The following is an 18,333-nucleotide window of genomic DNA, read 5'->3' on the forward strand; positions in this document are numbered from 1 at the left end:
CAAAAGACTCCAAGATAAAATAAAGGTAGAATGCTAATCACAAAATAGCATTACAAATAAACGGTGCATAATATGTTCATATTTTCTATTCTATATTACTTTCTTATTTTTTTATCCTTTTAGCTTTCCATAGCAATAAATTTCTGATATACTTTTAGTTTCTGTGTTCTACATAGTCTTGATTTCTGTCACTTACTTCTAAGCATCATTCAAAGCAATTCCTGTTTTTCTCATTGGGAATTGCAGCTCTCAGATGATTGAAACTTCTCATTATCTCTTAAATCTTTAAAAGTGTGATTTCCATCTGAGGACAGATTCTGTTGACTAATTCAGGTAGGAGTTTCTTTGCCTTTCTTTCCAAACAAGACTGACATTTCGATTCTTCAGTGTCATTCATGGCTAGGGCTGGAAGTTGAGACATCCATTGTCCATTATATATATTGATAATCAGTTACCTGCAGTGAGCCTCAGACTGACCCTGCATATAATTTTCAAGGAAGAATAAGAGGCTCATGGGGCACTACCCTTTATTGGGTGTTGTTAGATTCTAGAAAGAGAAGAATTATTGTCTCCTGTTGTGTACCCACTACTGAGCCCAACAGCCTCCAACACAGAGCTCCAGACTCATGCTTACACAGAGAAACCTGATTAGACTAACTGGTCACAAGGCAAAATGAATAGATAGAACATGAAAGAGATTTGTCGCAGGGTGTAGTAAGGTGGTAGGAAGATAGAAGATGGTGAGAGATGGGGATGAGAGTGGTCAGTTTACATTGTGTACATGTAATAATTTATGAGAAAAAATTTAATTAATTAATGAAAAAGCACTATTTTAAGCAAGCAAAGATTTAATATTTTTAAAAAGTAACTTTTTCATTGATGACACTAATGTAAACCTAGGAAACTAAGATGTGTCAGTAATTTAAAAACACAAAATTCCAGAACAAAGTAAAGGATTGAAGCACAAAGGCTAAAAGCACAAATTTCTTTTAGCATGCCTAGATTCCGTGGCACTAATTTCCTGCATGGGAGCTAGTGAGCACAAGTGTCTGCAGAGCTTGTTTGACTCTCCTCAGATTCTCAAGTATCTTTGCCTCTGGTTTTCCTTTCTTGGCTATACACTTCAAACTAAACTTAGGATTAAATAATGAAGTGACCCTAAATATGCAAGCATAAGAAACGTTCTGTACCTGGTCTCTATAAGAGATCTGTAAAATCTGCCTGTAAAACAATAGGGTGTCTTTAGTGTTTTGTATCTGAGTCATTGCTTTACAACCAGGACGCCCCTTTGCTTAATAATAATATTTTCTCTCTCTTGTGCCCTTCAGAGAATAGTCACCTTATGGTCAGACTTGCACAAGTTGATGGATGGAGGAAATCACTCTGTGGTATCAGAATTTTTATTGCTGGGCCTCACCAATTCATGGAGAATTCAGATTCTCCTTTTTCTGTTCTTCACAGTATTTTATGTAGCAAGCATGCTGGGAAATCTTCTCATCGTGCTCACAATCATCTCAGACCATCACCTGCACTCCCCCATGTACTTCCTGCTGGCAAACCTCTCCTTCTTAGATACAGGTGTGTCCAGCATTGCTGCTCCAAAGATGATTTATGACCTCTTCAGGAAGCACAAAGTCATCTCCCTGAATGGGTGCATCACTCAGATGTTCTTCATTCACACTGTCGGAGGAACAGAGATGGTGCTGCTCATAGTCATGGCCTATGACCGGTACATCGCTATCTGTAAGCCCCTCCACTACCTCACCATCATGAGTCTAAGAATGTGCATTTTTCTTTTGGCTCTGGCTTGGACCATTGGCCTTATCCATTCTGTGGCCCAATTGGCTTTTGTTGTAAATTTACCCTTCTGTGGAGCTAATAAAATGGATAGCTTTTATTGTGATTTTCCTCGGTTCATCAAACTTGCATGTACAGACACATACAGACTGGAGTTCCTGGTCGCTGCCAACAGTGGTTTCATCTCCATGGCCACCTTCTTCATCCTGGTTGTGTCTTACATCTTCATCCTGGTCACGGTTCGTAAACACTCCTCGGGTGCTTCCTCCAAGGCCCTCTCCACTCTCTCAGCTCACATCACTGTGGTAGTTTTCTTCTTTGGCCCTTGTATTATTGTCTATGTGTGGCCTTTCCCTACGTTACCCATAGATAAATTTTTAGCAATTTTTGATGTCATTATCACTCCTTTTATGAATCCCGTCATCTATACACTTAGAAATAAGGAGATGAAGATTGCAATGAGGAGACTCTTTATTAGGGCTTTAAGTCTCAAAAAATTCTTTCATTTAGAGTTCAAGAGTTTCTGATTAAAACAGAGATTCTTGGGGATAAATCATTTTTATCCTGTACTGTGGTCTTCCCTAGAAACATACACATGCAAGAAATATTAAACGGACTCAGCAAGTTGTATTTATATGTTATAAGTATATAAACATATATATGTATGTATGTATATAATTTATATGTATATGTAACAGTGATAAAAGAAGATAAGGCCTTGAATTGATAGGGAAGGGTTGTCAGACATGAGGGTAGTATGAGGGAGAAAAGAGAAGGGAAAAATTCTTTAATTATATGTTAATTAAATACCTTTTAAATTTAGTACTAAAAAACAATTTCAAAATTCTCTTCAATTTAGTCTCTTCAAATTAAATTTAAATATCTACTGTGAAGTGCTTCCTCAAGTATTCTCTGCAGATCTGATGAGTTGAATTCTAAAAGTATTGAAAAGCAGTAATTCAGCCTAAAATGTGGTTTATATCAGATGCTGTGTCTTTTATGAAAGTAAAGGCAACTGCTGGAACTTCACACACTCAACATACTTTGCTGTATCAAATGTTGGAAACATTTCTTTGACACTGGTTCTCAGAGACAGAACTCTTCCAATCTACCAGCTACCCAGATTTTCACCTTGTGGGTTGATCAGTGTCTGTAAGGCAGCAGGAATGCACAAAATAAAGATCTTTAGCTAGAAACAGATTGGAACTAGAAAAAAAATCATTCTGAGCCAGAAAGACAAACCTCGTGAATACTCACTTATAAGTGGATATTAGGTGTAAAGTAAAGGATAACCAGGCTACCATCCACATCCCCAGAGAAGCTAGGAAACAAGGAGGGCCCAAAGAGGGAAGCAAGGATTTCCCTGGGAAGGGGAAATAGAAGCAGACCTTGTCCTAACAGGACATTTGACTAGTGAGGCTGGGGTTTCCCAGTTTTCATCTAAGCAGAACAGGAGCCTGACCCCCCAGGGAGCAAGATATCCTGGGTAAACTGGGGGGGGGCTGAATGAAGGGTGGGAAGGGGAAAGGGGGGGATAGGAACATGAGGGATCGGGTTGTGTGGATTGGGGGTGGAACAGAGAGGGAGAGTAAAGAAAAAGAGGTCCTGATAGCGGGAGCCATTTCGGGTTTAGGGAGAAACCAGATGCCAGGGAAACGTCCAAGAATCCACAAGAACGACCCCAGCTAAGACTCCTAGCAATAATGGAGAGGGTGCCTGAACTGGCCATCTACTGTAATCAGATTGGTGACTATCCTAATTGTCATCAGGAAGCCTTTATCCAGTAACTAATGATAGCAGGTGCAGAGATCCACAGCCAAGAACTGGACTGAACTCTAGAAGTCTTGCTGTAGAAAGGGAGGAGCCACAAGGGTCAAGGTCATGACAGAGGAATGCCTAAAGAGCAAAATCTAAAGTAAAAGATTCTGAGGAAAAGCAAATCCATCAGTTATGATTCAGTAAACAATGTTGTTGACAGCTACATGAGTAAATGATAATAAAGTTCTAGCTTCTAGTAGATTTACGATATTTTATGTGATAAACAGTCAATATTGAGTTATTTCAAATGCTTTTCAAAATACTTGGGCATACATGAGGGTTTGTGCCTAGTCTTACTGTGTCTTGGTATGCTGTATCAGTGGGTGTCTCTGGGAGATATTTTGTGTCTTGTTATGCCATGTTCAGTGGATACCTCTGGGAAGTCAGTTCTTTTCTTAAGGGAACATACCTTTGTGAAACAGGGTGTCCAGCTTGTTGGATATCAAGTTTAAATACAGAAGAAGGTTTGTTGAAGAAGATCTTCATTGTGCTAGTGCAAAGACTAACCAGAGAATTTCTGATCTGGTGAGAAAGGAGCAATTTCAACCTTAGTTCTGAAATTGGCTTTTTACACATATTGTTGCAGAAGGTAGTAGTGTCCTTGACTGTTGTTATATGAAGACTTTTACTCATGTTATACCTTGCTTCAAGACAAACATTCATTTATTTATAATTAGAAATAAATAATTCAAAATACATAATTACATACTGTTTTGTGATTAATCACTATGCTTTAACTTGTTCAATTTGTAACAATGAAAATACATCCTGCATATCAGATGTTTACACTATGATTCATAACAGTAGCAAAATTACAGTTATGAAGTAGCAATAAAAATAAATTTATGGTTGGGGGTCACCACAACATGAGAACTGTATGACAGGGACACAGCCTTAGGAAGGTTGAGAACCACTGAGATACACAGTAAGATTTTAAACTCAAAGATAATAAATTATCTTCCCTTTAATTAAACAACAGTTTAATCAGTTCTAGGTAAACTTGTTTCTAGTATATTATGTGAGAAGCAAGAGGAAAGGGATAAAATGAGAAGCTGTGACGTTTGTTCTTGATGTTGGGGGAGCTTTTTATAAAAGACACTGAGATGGATGTTGAATGAGGGGCAGAATTTTGACCCCATGAAAATGTTAGGTGGAGGAAACTGCATAATAGTCTCTTGTCCTCAATACCATATTCCTTCCTACTTTCTTATTGTTTTCCTTTTTAGTTTCTGGTGGTTGATAAATTCTAATCTACTTGTGAATTTGTCATATTGTCTTCAGAACTGTTTTAGCTAATTCATATCTTTGGTCTCTGGAAACTACAGCTCTCACATAGTTGAACTTTCTTATTTTCTTGAAAAATGTTAAAAGGCTTTTGACTATGTTTTTGGAAGTGCCTCAGGTAACTTGATACACTGGTGTGCTCTAGCGTACTACAGTCTGGGGTCTTTTGGCTTTTTGTATATACTTCTCCACGACACTACAGTAGTGACATTGAAACTCTGTTTCTCATTCTATTGCTCTACAAAATAGAAACTCCTCCCGAGAAGGAGCATTGCCTCATAGAACTCTACATCAAGTTTCTGTTAAGATTTAAGCAGTCAGTGAATACTTGTTTAACAAAACAAAGCTGTAGAACTGCTGAAAAATCAATCCTAAGCTAATATATAAAGAAATTATTAAAATAGTTTAAACTAGGGATATAAAAATAAAACAAATTAGGATACAATTGTCCAAACATATGAATTTTAGTTTCAAAAATAGCACATTAATTCATAACACTGCCTTTATGGTTGCAAATGCTTTACAAGAGATTGTGCACAAAGCAACAGAGCAGGACAAGAACATCAGCTGGATGGTGGTGGTGCACACCTTTAATCCCAGCACTCGGGAGGCAGAGGCAGGCAGATCTCTGTGAGTTTGAAGCCAGCCTGGGCTACCAAGTGAGTTCCAGGAAAGGCGCAAAGCTACACAGAGAAAGCCTGTCTCAGAAAAAAAAAAAAAAAAAAAAAAGAACATCAGACTTCTCCCATAGGCTCCTCTAAAGCCATTGCTCTCTGTGTCCCACAAACTTGCTTTCAAATGCTTCTGCAAACCACTAGGATGTATCTAATATATTATAGTAAATTAATTTCTCATTTTAATACTGGCAGGTGATACTCTGAAAATTTGTAATTCTCCACAAATCATCACAGCATGACTTGATAGCAACAATGACCATTCAGTAACATTTTAAGTTTTTAAAGTATGTTCTAAATATACACAATGTATTATGGACCTATTCTCTTTTTATTTTTATGAAAATAGTTTTTTCATACAATATATTCAGATTACAATTTCCCCTCCCCCAACTACTCTCAGAACCCCCAACTTCCCCACCCATTCCAACACTATTTCCCTCCTTCATTAGAATACAGACAGGCATATGATAATGATAATAGTATAGTAGAAATAAGAAAGACAAAGAAACAAGCAGAAGAAAATGAGCAAAAGAAAAAGCACAAGAAGTACCTATACACACGGAGACACACACATTCACTCACACAGAAATCCCACAAAAAAAATACAAAAGCAGAAACCACACTATAGATGCAAAGGACCTATAAGGTTTAAAAAAAAAACAAAAGGCAAACAAAAAAAGCCCTGGCAAAGCATTATGAGACAAAGAACCTCCAAAAATGCCAAAGAATTCATTTTGTGTTGGCCACCTACTGTTGGGTGTGAGATCTTACCTTAAGAGTGGTTTCTATACCCAGTAAGACTACATCAGAGAGAATTAATTTTTCATTTGTGAGTGGTCATCATTTGCAGATAGCTTCTGGGTTAGGAATGAGTGCTTGTGTCCGTTTACCCTCTCAGCGCTGGGACCCCATGTTGCACAGACCTATGCAGACCCTGTGCATGCTGCTACAGTCTTTGTGAGTCCATGTGTGTGTCGGTCCTGTTATATTTAGAAGGCCTTTTTTCTTTGGCATCCTACTTTCACTTTAAAACTACTTCACAAATAAAGATAAACAGCTTTTTATGGTGGCCCTTAATTCAGGGCCTCTGCCTATATTTCTTTGACAGTATCATGTAGAACATACTCTTCTAGGTCTTTCTTGGGCTTTGCATTTATATTAATTTGTATTTGCCTTTATAAATGTGTATTGACTCATTTCTTTTCATTGTTTTAAGGTGTTATGAGAAATTACTCATAACAGCATGAGGGACCAAACATCCTGCTCTAGTGAGTAAAACAAGACAGTCAACTGAAAGAATTCTGTAATAGTTTGAGATTTATGCAAGCACAAGAGGATTGTAAAGAAGCTCAGAAACAGCAAGAACATTCATCCAGCAACAGAGCTTTAAGGATTTCTAGGCTCATAAGTCAAATCTATAGTTCCAGAACAGGGTGAGACAATAGAAGGTGTAAATAGGAGAGCACCACAACTATTTCTGCAGTTTATCATGGGCTTTATATATGTTCTGTTGGAGAACACATCCTCTATGGTAGTGCTTCAATTACCATTGTAACTGCCCTACATCAAACCATGTCACTAAATCTGAAAACTCAGTTGCTTGTCATGGGGCGCATATGTAGACTAGTGAAGTTTGTGTTACGTTTAATTTGGCATAAAATATGTACCTTGGCATAAAATATGTAAAAACAATACCTTGTGTAAGTACAAGGTGGATTGGGTGAATCAGTCTATGAGCCCACAAATAATTAAGTTAGCCAATATATAGGGTCTATCTCACTCACGATTTAAACAGTCAAGTAGAAATGGTATATAAATGATACAAATAATGGATCACTTACAGGAACTAGACTTATCCAACGTTCAACCCGCAAAGCTATCCAAAAAGGTTGTAACTTCAATATAGATGCGAAGTTAGAGGTGCTAAAATCCCACAAGGAAAATGTTTTTGCTGAACTCTGACTTAGATATACACTAAGTCAGAAAAAAAGAATATGTGAAATAGAAAGGAAATAGGGAGGAAACCTGAGTAAATTTAAATATCATAATGTTAACTGGACAGCTTATGTTCATGGCAATTGAGTGTGCATGCTAGCAGATTCTAAACTTTTTGAATAACAGATAGACAATCTAAGGACTGGCTAGACTATATGTCAGGTACAGAAAATGAAAAAATTGACTCAGATCAATTTTTAAATTCTTCATGGAGTGCTGCCAGATAATCCTGCATGTGAGAAAATTTATGTTCAGAGAGAGGGAATGTTTTCATTTCCCTCGTAAGCCGTAAAGTGCTCTTGTGTCTTCTGTATAACTAAAAGTTTACTCCAAATAAAAATTCTTCTTTGGGAATTGAGCTCTCTATTATTATAATCATATATGTATATATATATATATATATATATATATATAAATGGATATATATATATAATTGCTTCTCTGTTGCTAGAACACACTGCAAATCTCTCCCCATCAGAAGAGAAAAATCACCCAAATATCAGTGTAGGTAAGCAAATTTGATCCGGAAAAGTAATTTTTCACTGAATTTAGTCAACAACAAACTGTGTTCAATGACAAATGTTCACACCACAGTCGTTTAGGAGATCTTCCCGTATTTCAGGAGCTGTCTGCATACTCTCTTCATTGCTGTCTTCATTTCTTGATTCCTCAGTGTGTAGATCACAGGGTTCAGAAAAGGGGTACCAACAGCATCAAATATAGCCAGATACTTATCCAGGTGTGTGGAGGGGGAAGGCCATGTATAAACAAATATCAAAGGACCAAAGAACAGGACCACAACAGAAATATGAGCAGAGAGTGTAGACAGGGCTTTGGAGGAACCACTTGAGGAATGTTTTTGAACAGTGACTATTATAACAATGTAAGATATGGCCAGTATGAAGAAGGAGCCCACAGAAATGAATCCACTGTTGGCTGATACCATTAATTCTAATTGGTTGGTATCTATGCAAGCAAGTCTGATGAACCGAGGAAGGTCACAGTAAAAACTGTCCAAAATATTTGGTCCACAGAAAGGTAAATTAACTATATAAACAAATTGAACCAGGGAATGCATAAGGCCAACCACCCACGCAGATACTAAAATGAAAATGCACATTTTGGCATTCATAATGGTCAAATAATGGAGAGGCTTACATATGGCTACATATCTGTCATAAGCCATGCCTATAAGCAGCACCACCTCCACACCGCCGATGACATGGATGAAGAAGATTTGAGTGATGCAACCTCTAAAGGAGATGACTTTGCGCTTTCTAAACAGATCATAAATCATCTTGGGACAAGTGACACAGGAAACGCCTAAATCAATAAAGGAGAGATTGGCCAACAGAAAGTACATTGGAGAGTGTAAGTGAGGGTCAGAAGCCACTGTGAAAATGATGAGGGAGTTTCCCATCATGCTTGCCATATAAAACACTGAAGCAAACACAAAGAGAAGTACTTGCATCTTCCAGGAGTTGGTGAGTCCCACAAACATGAATTCTGATACCACAGAGTGATTTGTTCCTTCCATTGATGATCTTTGTGGTGCTACCTGAAGGACAGCAGTAGAAGAAACTGAAAATTACTATAATTATATTAATAGTCCAAAAGGTTAGAACTCAAGGCTATGAAAATCAATTTTTTATTTAGCATTTACAATGGACAGATATATGAGCAAATGCTTGCATGGCTATTTATCAGGGGATGGCAAATTAGAAACACTCTGAAATACTATCCCTTACTTATTAAAAGAGCTTTTATCAAAGGTTCATAAGAAAGAAGTTTTGGTTAGGTGTTAAAAAAGGAAACTTGTACAGAGTTATTAGGAACATAAATTATTATATTCACTAGAGAAAGCATAGAGCCATTTCCATAATAATTTTAAAATAGGGCCTTGGTATTTAACCGGCATAAAGCACACCCCTTCCAGTATCTAGGGCCCTAGATTAAATCCCCATCAAAGAAAGAAAGGGAAGAAGGAAGGGAGGGAGAGAGGAAGGAAGAAAGGAAGGAGGGAGGAAGGGAGAGAGGGAAAGAGAGAAAAGGAGGGAGGAAGGAATGAAGGAGAAAGAGGAGAGGACAAACAGCAAAATAGAGAAATAGAGAGAGACAGACAGACAGACAGAGAAAAAAGAAGGAAACAGGAGAACTGGAATGGGAACAAAAGAGAGAAAAAAGACAGAAAGAGACAGGGACAAACAATGGAGAGAGAGAATTATTAACCATTATTAATATTGGAATGAATCATCTACAGGAAATGACCCTGTATTGGCCCATGATCATTAAAACATTATTTATAATAACGAATATAGAAACATCTCAAGTGCTCCCTTACAGATTAGTGAACAATAAACATAAATGTAGCCATACACACACAGACAGACAGACAGACACACACACACACACACACACACACACACACACACACACACAGAAATACATAGTACACATATAGTGGACTATTTCATAGCCTTTAAAAAGAAGGGAATTCAGAAGGACAAACATGGTATGCACTCATTCATAAGTGGATTCTAGATATAAAGCAAAGAACAATCAGACTGTAACCCACAGAACCAGGGAGGTTATATAGCAAGGGGGACCCTAGGATAACTGTGACTTATAATAAGTTTCGGTTTTACTCAATTACTGGGCAAGCCTCAATGAAGCATTTCACTATTAGGATAAGAATTTATACTGTATCACACTGATAATAGAAAAATAAATAATAAATAAATAAATAAATAAATAAATATGAAAAAAGAAGGGAATTTTGTGTCTCATGATAGCATTAATGAACTTGGAGTGTCATTATGCTGAATGAAACTACAGATACAAGAAGACAAATGCTGAAAGATCTTATGTACATATAAAATCTGAAGGAAGTCATGCTCATAAAAGCAAAGAATATAATAGTGAACCAGGAAAAAGTGGTGTCAGGAATTGGTGTAGAGCAAGATGATGATTAAAAAAAAAAATACAAAAGCTCCACTGACATGGTGATTACTTCCCGGAGATCTCCTGCAGTGTGGTGATTATGGACGATGATAACTGAATGCTTGAAAATTGCTGAGAGTCAATTATCAATGTTCTCACAACAGATAAGTATGTGAGGTAAACATGTTCATTAATTTAAGATACCTATATATAATATATATAATGTAACTTTATAGTAAGTTAATATATTTATGTATATATATATATTAAATATATATAAACAAAATGTCATACACCAAAAATACATAGAATATTTATTTGTTAATTGTGCCTATATAAAACCAGAAAGGGGAAAAAACACCTATTATGCCCATAGAGTTCTGAAACAGAGACCACACAGGGAAGCTTGTGGCAGTTGTGCCATGTTCTGTTCCATGTGATATTTCTGGATTACAGTTCAGTGTCTGATTTCACATTCTACCTTAGGACTTGTCCATAAAATATGATGCATAAGTGAGAATCGCTTCCTGGAGAGCTCAGCTCAAATTTTAAACCTCTGTAGTAGAAAAGTATTTGCTCAACTTTGAAAAAAATCTATCACATTATGTTGTAGGTCTACCTCTCCTTGGAGAATAAACAGCACAGTAGGCACAAGATAGGCTCTCAATTCAGAAAAAAAAACAAAATTGATACCATGGCTCCATCACTAGCAATTTATTCCAGAAATACAGTTTATTAACCTCTTGTACAGATTAAAAAACTAACATTTCATGTAACAATATAAGCATAATGTGTATTCAATATGTAGGTGTTCTACATGAGATAATTAATATTTATACTAGTAATATTTTTCCATAATACTGTGAATGCATGTGATAAATGAATGAATTAGAGATGGCATCATAAAACAGAGAGCATAGAATGTCATTTCTGAAAGATGTTTCAAAATCTATTAACTATCCCCTTCTGATAAAAGATTCTTCAAAATATGTTAACTACCTCCTATTCAATAATAGATTGTAGTATTCAGGTTATTTGGTAATCAAAGTGTACTTTCAATGTAATTTCAATGTAACTCTTTCTCAAAGAACTCTGTGCGAATCCTTAGTGCTTATAATTAATTAGGTGTAATTCATTAAGTGTTCCTTCTCAACTAGATATAACTCCCATAGATTTAAGGACTACAACAGTTATTTTTGTAATTCATCCTAAAACTCAGAATCACAATATAATGTATACAAGTTTTTCTTAAAACATAGATAAAGATGTATTTTGATTATTTGAAACACACATGAAAATATGCATGATTAAAGGTTTAAAGACAAGAAAAGAGACTATGCAGAGGTCTTAAGTGACAGAGGAAGTAGAGGGCAAACCATTACAAAAATAAAGAAAAAGACAATGAGGTTAAAGGGGAAATCTAAAGCCAACAATGAAAAGTATGTGCAGTTATGGAGAAAAAGAAAAGTTTAAATAAGTAAACACATTTTTTCAATTTGTATAGCTTTTTTTAATCATTCTTCAAAAGCCCCACAATTTTAACCAATTGCAGTGCTTCGAGCATCTTTCAGGTTCTAAAGCTATGGGAAGCATTGTCAATGAACCTGTATCTGCTGTGTACCATCACCTTGATAAAACCCAGGAATGTTTTTGAGTTTAGAGTAGAATGATATGATACCAAAATATCATGGAATGTAGAAACAGATAAAGTTCAAGACAGGAAGGGCTTAGATTCACATGACACAGAGTAGTACCCAAAAATAAGTCCAAAGAAAGACTCATATAGATATCTGCAATTGGAGAGTGAAGGATATGATGTTTAATTACCTATGAGCCACAAAAGCTACAGAGAAAACACACAGAGAACAGGCAATTTTAAATCTTTTCTTACAGTTGGTTGGGTTTTAAAATCATTCTTGTTCATCATATAATGTACATTCATTTACAACCATTAAAATCCCCATGATACAAATGGCCAGACTTTATTTCTTGACTTATGCTGTAAGTGTCCCCTGTTCATTCCTTTGTACAGTCCTGAGTCTGTCATATATAGAATTCTCCAAAACAGACTTTCCAGACACCTACATTTTTAAGAATTTCCTAATTCTTAACGGAAATATTTGGTAATGAGATTCCTAATACAGAGTCGTAAATTCAGTACCCCGATAGTCATCTGCTGGGTTTGAGCAAAGCACCCATCAAAACACTCACCTGTGTATATTTCCTCCCATTTTGATAAATATTGTAAGTTTATTATTCCCTCAAGACAGACTCTGGATTGCTACTCCTCAAATCGTCATGAAACATGCTTTACATTCAAACGAACCCAAACCCTTCTAATTTAATAACAACTGCTGTTTTGATTGATTATTGAGGAAAATATAAGTAACTGTGTATCTTTTTCAAACAACTACTTGTGAGAATAAATGAAACGAAGCAACACCCATCACTTTCGAGTTCCAAGATTCAATCTGTTCAGTAACTTTTTTGATTTTAATTGCATTTACTCTCCTCAGTTTCTCTCACCCAAGAAAAACTTTCCATTTGTTGAAACTCTTTAACTGTCTTACTTACTGTTCAGAAATAAAATTAATACAAGCATTTGTTCTAAAGCACAGGAGATGGAGGTGGAGGGATGGCTCAGTGATTGAGAGCACTCACTACTCTTACAGAGGAAATTGGTTCGGTTTATCAGTACCCACCTGACAGTTCACATCTGTCTGTAATTCCAGTTCCAGAGGACCCAATGAATCCTTCTGGCTTCTTCAGGAACTGCTTGCAAGAAGTGTACATACATACATGGAAGCAAAAAAAAAAATCATATGCATAAAATGAAAACAAATAAATCTTTTTAAAAGAGGAGAAAACATTAAAAAGTAAATCGAATTCCTGATCTGTAAGTATTATTCTGTTTTCAAATTCTCCACATCACATTGCAAAATGAGTATGTATTGGAAATTTGCACCTGGAGTAAATTCACAATATTACAAAGCTTTCTGATGTTTTCCAATTATATTTCCTCATGTACAATGTTATTCTAGCTCAAAGTCAAATCCAAATAACGTTTTTTTCTATATATCAGAGAACTTTTTCATAATTATTTTTCTGTGGTATTCAATTCCTTTTCCAGGTTGCTATCTACTTTGCTTTAGACAAACACAAGCACTTTAGGTTGATCCATGCTCATAGCAGTTTCAAAACAAGACTCATATCTACAAATAAAGCCACACTTCTCATTCTTTAAACATGTCTGTGCATTTTACCTGTATAAAACAAACAGCATCTTCACAGACTGGTTTCCCTGATTTCTCTAGCATAAAATACCAAATAATAACCTAACATAAAATATAGAAAGCTAATTATTCAAACCTCAAGAGACCCAGTGAGCAGAAGATTTTGAAAACACTGGATAGTTTTAAATGTGCTCACAGTTTAGACTCTCTCCCTGGAGGGCCATTTGATTCGTCCACTGCAAATAAAGGATTTCAGATCTCATGAAACAACATTAAAAAGGGAAAAGAAAACAAAAGTGGAAATTTTTATACCATTGTACTATTTTGTTGTAGCTATTGATGAGCAGCAATTGTAATTAATCCCTAAAAGTAAATAATCAGCTAAAATCATGACTATAAACATTTAATCACTTTAATGTATTTTAAGAAGAAATATGAAACTTTCACTTTTATACATTATATGATTGTGAATTTGTACCTAAATTTAGATGTGTAGAAGTCAACAGAAGATATAAACTTAAAAGTGAATGAAATAAACTACTGATCAAGGAAACAATGGCTAAGAACAGGAACAAGGCAAGAGTGTCCATTTTCTCCACTCCAATTCAATATAATTCCTAAAGTCTTAACTAAGAAAAGATGGAGAAGGGAGAGAAGAAGGAAGGAAGGTCAAAAATTAAGAAAGGAAGGGAGGTCAAAAGGAAGGAAGGGAGGGAGGGAGGGAGGGAGGGAGGGAGGGAGGGAGGAAGGAAGGAAGGAAGGAAGGAAGGAAGGAAGGAAGGAAGGAAGGAAGGAAGGAAAAAACAGCAAAAAAAAAGTCAGTGTATCAAGGTAACCCTATTTGCAAATGATATGATTCACTACATAAGAGACCTTAAAGACTCCACCAAAATCTCTTAGAACTGATAAATACTTTCAGCAAAGTGTCAGCATACAAAATTAACATGCAAAAATCAGAAGCCAATGACAAACATACTGAAAAAGACATCCAGGAAATAATCCTATTTGTTAACAAAAAAAAAAAAAAACCTGGGGAAAAAATTTAACCAAGAAAATGAAGAACTTTTACAATGAAAACTTTAGAACACTGAAGAGAGAAATTGAGAATGATATCAGAAGATAGAAAGAGCTCTCATGCTCATAGAAAAGAAGGATCAATGAGAAAATTGATATCCCACCAACATAAATCAGTAGTGGTATTTACTCTGCCCATGACATTAGGCTATAAGGCCCAAAGGAGACTGATTCTTGCCATTGTATGTGACTTCTTATAAGGAGTTGGAGAAGGGTCACATGACCTTTCTCCCTACTCCCTGCTCCTGCTAGCTAGGTGGATTTGCTCCTGGTCAGATCAGGGGACGACTTCTGCTGTCTACATAAAATTGTTAAATTGTCTTATTAATAAAAAATAAATAAAATTTAAAAACCCAGAGCCAGATATTTGGGTGAAAGATCAGAAAATCAGAAAGAAGCCAGCCATGCTCTTACCACTTAGAAATCCTCAGCCAGAACACCCACCCAACTCGGCCCCAGTTGCCAGCCAGCTGCAGGGCTCCTGCAGGAAGGTTCCCCTTCTCCAAGACCCCCCCAGAGGACCCTGCAGTCTACATGCCCTGCCCCCATACCCATGTGCCCCAGACCCCTGCCACTTCCTGAGGCTTGGAAACCAACCCCCAGCTCTCATCTGGCCCAGGGAGAGAGAGAGAGAGCTCTCATTGGGCCTAGAGAGAGAGAGCTCTCATTGGACAAAGAGCTGTCATTGGACCAAGAGTAACCTCAAAAGACAGGGAATCTTCCAGCCCTCATTAGACCAAGAGTGGTTTTCTGAGATGTAGAATCTGCCACCTCTCATTGGAACAAGAGAGGCTTCCTGAAATAGAGAATCTGTCAGCTCTGACTGGACTAAAAGCCCTGATAAGACCAAGAATGAATCTGTGAATCACAGAATCAACTAGCTTGGGTTGACCCAAGAGCAGCTCCCTGAGACACAGAAGCTGCCTGCTCCAATTATACAAAGAGCTAAGATTATATTAGACCCAGAATGGCCACCTGAGACACAGACACAAGCACAGAGCAGACCAACAGCAACTCGCTCAGACACAGGCACCTCTTATACCCATTAGAAGAGGAGATGGGCAGACGTCAAGGCAGAAGTACATACAACAACATAAAGAGCAATACAGCATCACCAGAAACTAGCCCTACTCCAACAGTAAGACCTGAACATCACAAGGTAGAAGAAGCAGAAGAAAGTAACCTTAAGAATAGCATCATGAAGATGCTAGAGGCCTTTCAAGAAAAAATGAAATTGAGGAAAAGCTGAACAAAACAGTGGAGGAAATCAATAAAGAAATTGAGAAAAAGTCAAACAAAAAATGGGAAGAAATCTATAAAGAAATAGAGGAAAAGACAAATAAAAAATTGGAAGAAAGCAATAAATCCCTTAAAGAAAACCATGAAAAAGCAATGAAACAGATGAGGGAAACAGTTCAAGACATGAAAGGGGAAATAGAAACAATGAGGAAAACACAAACAGAGGGAATGCTGGAAATAGAAAAACTGAGTAAATGAACAGGAAACACAGATGCAAGCATAACCAACAGAATACAAGAGATGGAAGAGAGAAACTATAGTGTAGAGGATACAATAGAGGAAATGCATTTATCAGTCAAAAAAATACCAAAGCCAAAAAAGTCATAACACAAAATGTCACAACACAAAAAAAAAGTCATAACACGGAAAGTCATAAGACAAAAATCTGGGACACCATGAAAAGACCAAACCTAATAATAATAGGGATACAGGAAGGAGAAGAATACCAACTCAAAGGCACAGAAAATATATTCAACAAGATCATAGAAGAAAACTTTCCCAACTTAAAGAAAAAAATGCCTATGAAGATACAAGAAGCCTATAGAACACCAAACAGACTAGATCCAAAAAAAAGACCCCCTCACCACATAATAATTAAACAACTAAACCTACAAAATAAAGAAAGAATATTAAGACAGCAAAGGAAAAAGGCCAAGTGACTTATAAAGGCAAACCCATCAGAATAACATCCGATTTCTCAATGGAGACTTTGAAAGCCAGAAGGACCTGGACAGATGTAATGCAGACACTAAGAGACCATGGATGCCAGCTTAGACTAATATACCCAGAAAAACTTTCAGGCATCATAGATGGAGTGAACAAGACATTCCAAGACAAAGCCAGATTTAAATAATACTTATCCACAAACCCAGCCATACAGAAAGCACTAGAAGGAAAATTCCAACCTAAGAAAGTCAGATACACACTCGAAAACACAGGCAGTAGATAAAGCCACAGCAGTAAACCCCAAAGAAGAGAAGTACACACACACTACCACCAAAAAAATAACAGGAATGAACAATCACTGGTCATTAATATCCCTTAATATCAATGGACTTAATTCACCTATAAAAAGACACAGGCTTACAGAATGGATACGAAAGCAGGACCCATCTTTCTGCTGCATACAATAAACACACCTCAAATTCAAAGATAGACACTACCTAAGAATAAAAGGCTGGGGAAAGTCTTTCCAATCAAACAGTCTTAAGAAGCAAGCTGGTGTAGCTATCCTAATATCCAGCAAAATAGACTTCAAACTAAAATCAATCAAAAGAGATCAAGAAGGACATTACATACTCATCACAGGAAAGATCCACCAAGATGAAGTTTCAATTCAGAACATTTATGCCCCAAACACAAGGGCACCCACATATGTAAAAGAAATATTACTAAAGCTTAAATCACATATAAAACCCCACACATTAATAGTGGGAGATTTCAACACCCCACTCTTACCACTGGACAGATCTGCCAAATTGAAACTTAAAAGAAATAAAGGCCTTAACTGATGTTATGACTCAAATGGACTTAAGTGATATTTACAGAACATTCCATCCTAACAAAAAAGAACATACCTTCTTCTCAGCGCCCCATGGAGCCTTCTCTAAAATCAACATACTTGGCCACAAAACAAATCTCAACAGATACAAAAAAATTGGAATAACCTCCTGTGTTCTATCAGACCACCATGGTTTAAAGTTAAATTTCAACAACAACAAAAATTACAGAAAGCCTAAAATCTCATGGAAACTTAATAATGCTCAACTAAATCGCCAATGGGTTAAGGAAGAAATAAAGAAATTAAAGACTTCATAGATATCAATGAAAATGAATACACCACATACCCAAACTTATGGGACACTATGAAAACAGTGCTGGGAGGAAAATTCAAAGCATTAATGCCTACATAAAGAAGTTGGAGAAATCTCACACTGGTGACTTAACAGCATGCCTGAAAGCTCTAGAACCAGAAGAAGCAGTCACCCAGGAGGAATAGACACCAGGAAGTAATCAAATTGAGAGATGAAAACAATAAAATAGAAACAAAGAGAATAATACAAAGAATCAATGAAAGAAAGACTTGATTCTTTAAGAAAAATCAACAAGATAGACAAGCCCTTATCTAAACTAACCAAAAGGCAGAGAGAGCTTCGAAATTAACAAAATCAGAAATGAAAAGGGAAACATAACAATTAACATTGAGGTAATCCAGA

The 18,333-nt window shown here is 36.5% G+C and overlaps 2 protein-coding genes across 2 annotated transcripts; one reads left to right on the plus strand and one right to left on the minus strand.

Moving 5' to 3' along the window:
* The first annotated feature begins 1,364 nt into the window (after positions 1-1,364).
* Positions 1,365-2,324, plus strand: LOC102926401 (olfactory receptor 4F3/4F16/4F29-like). The gene has a single exon (XM_006997761.3). It carries the CDS (start codon positions 1,365-1,367, stop codon positions 2,322-2,324), a length of 960 nt encoding a protein of 319 aa, XP_006997823.3.
* Positions 2,325-8,169: 5,845 nt separating this feature from the next.
* Positions 8,170-9,108, minus strand: LOC102925478 (olfactory receptor 4F3/4F16/4F29-like). The gene has a single exon (XM_006997759.3). It carries the CDS (start codon positions 9,106-9,108, stop codon positions 8,170-8,172), a length of 939 nt encoding a protein of 312 aa, XP_006997821.1.
* Between the last annotated feature and the right edge of the window lie 9,225 nt (positions 9,109-18,333).

This window comes from Peromyscus maniculatus, chromosome 4 (genome assembly GCF_049852395.1).
Source record: "Peromyscus maniculatus bairdii isolate BWxNUB_F1_BW_parent chromosome 4, HU_Pman_BW_mat_3.1, whole genome shotgun sequence".
Lineage (NCBI taxonomy): Eukaryota > Metazoa > Chordata > Mammalia > Rodentia > Cricetidae > Peromyscus > Peromyscus maniculatus.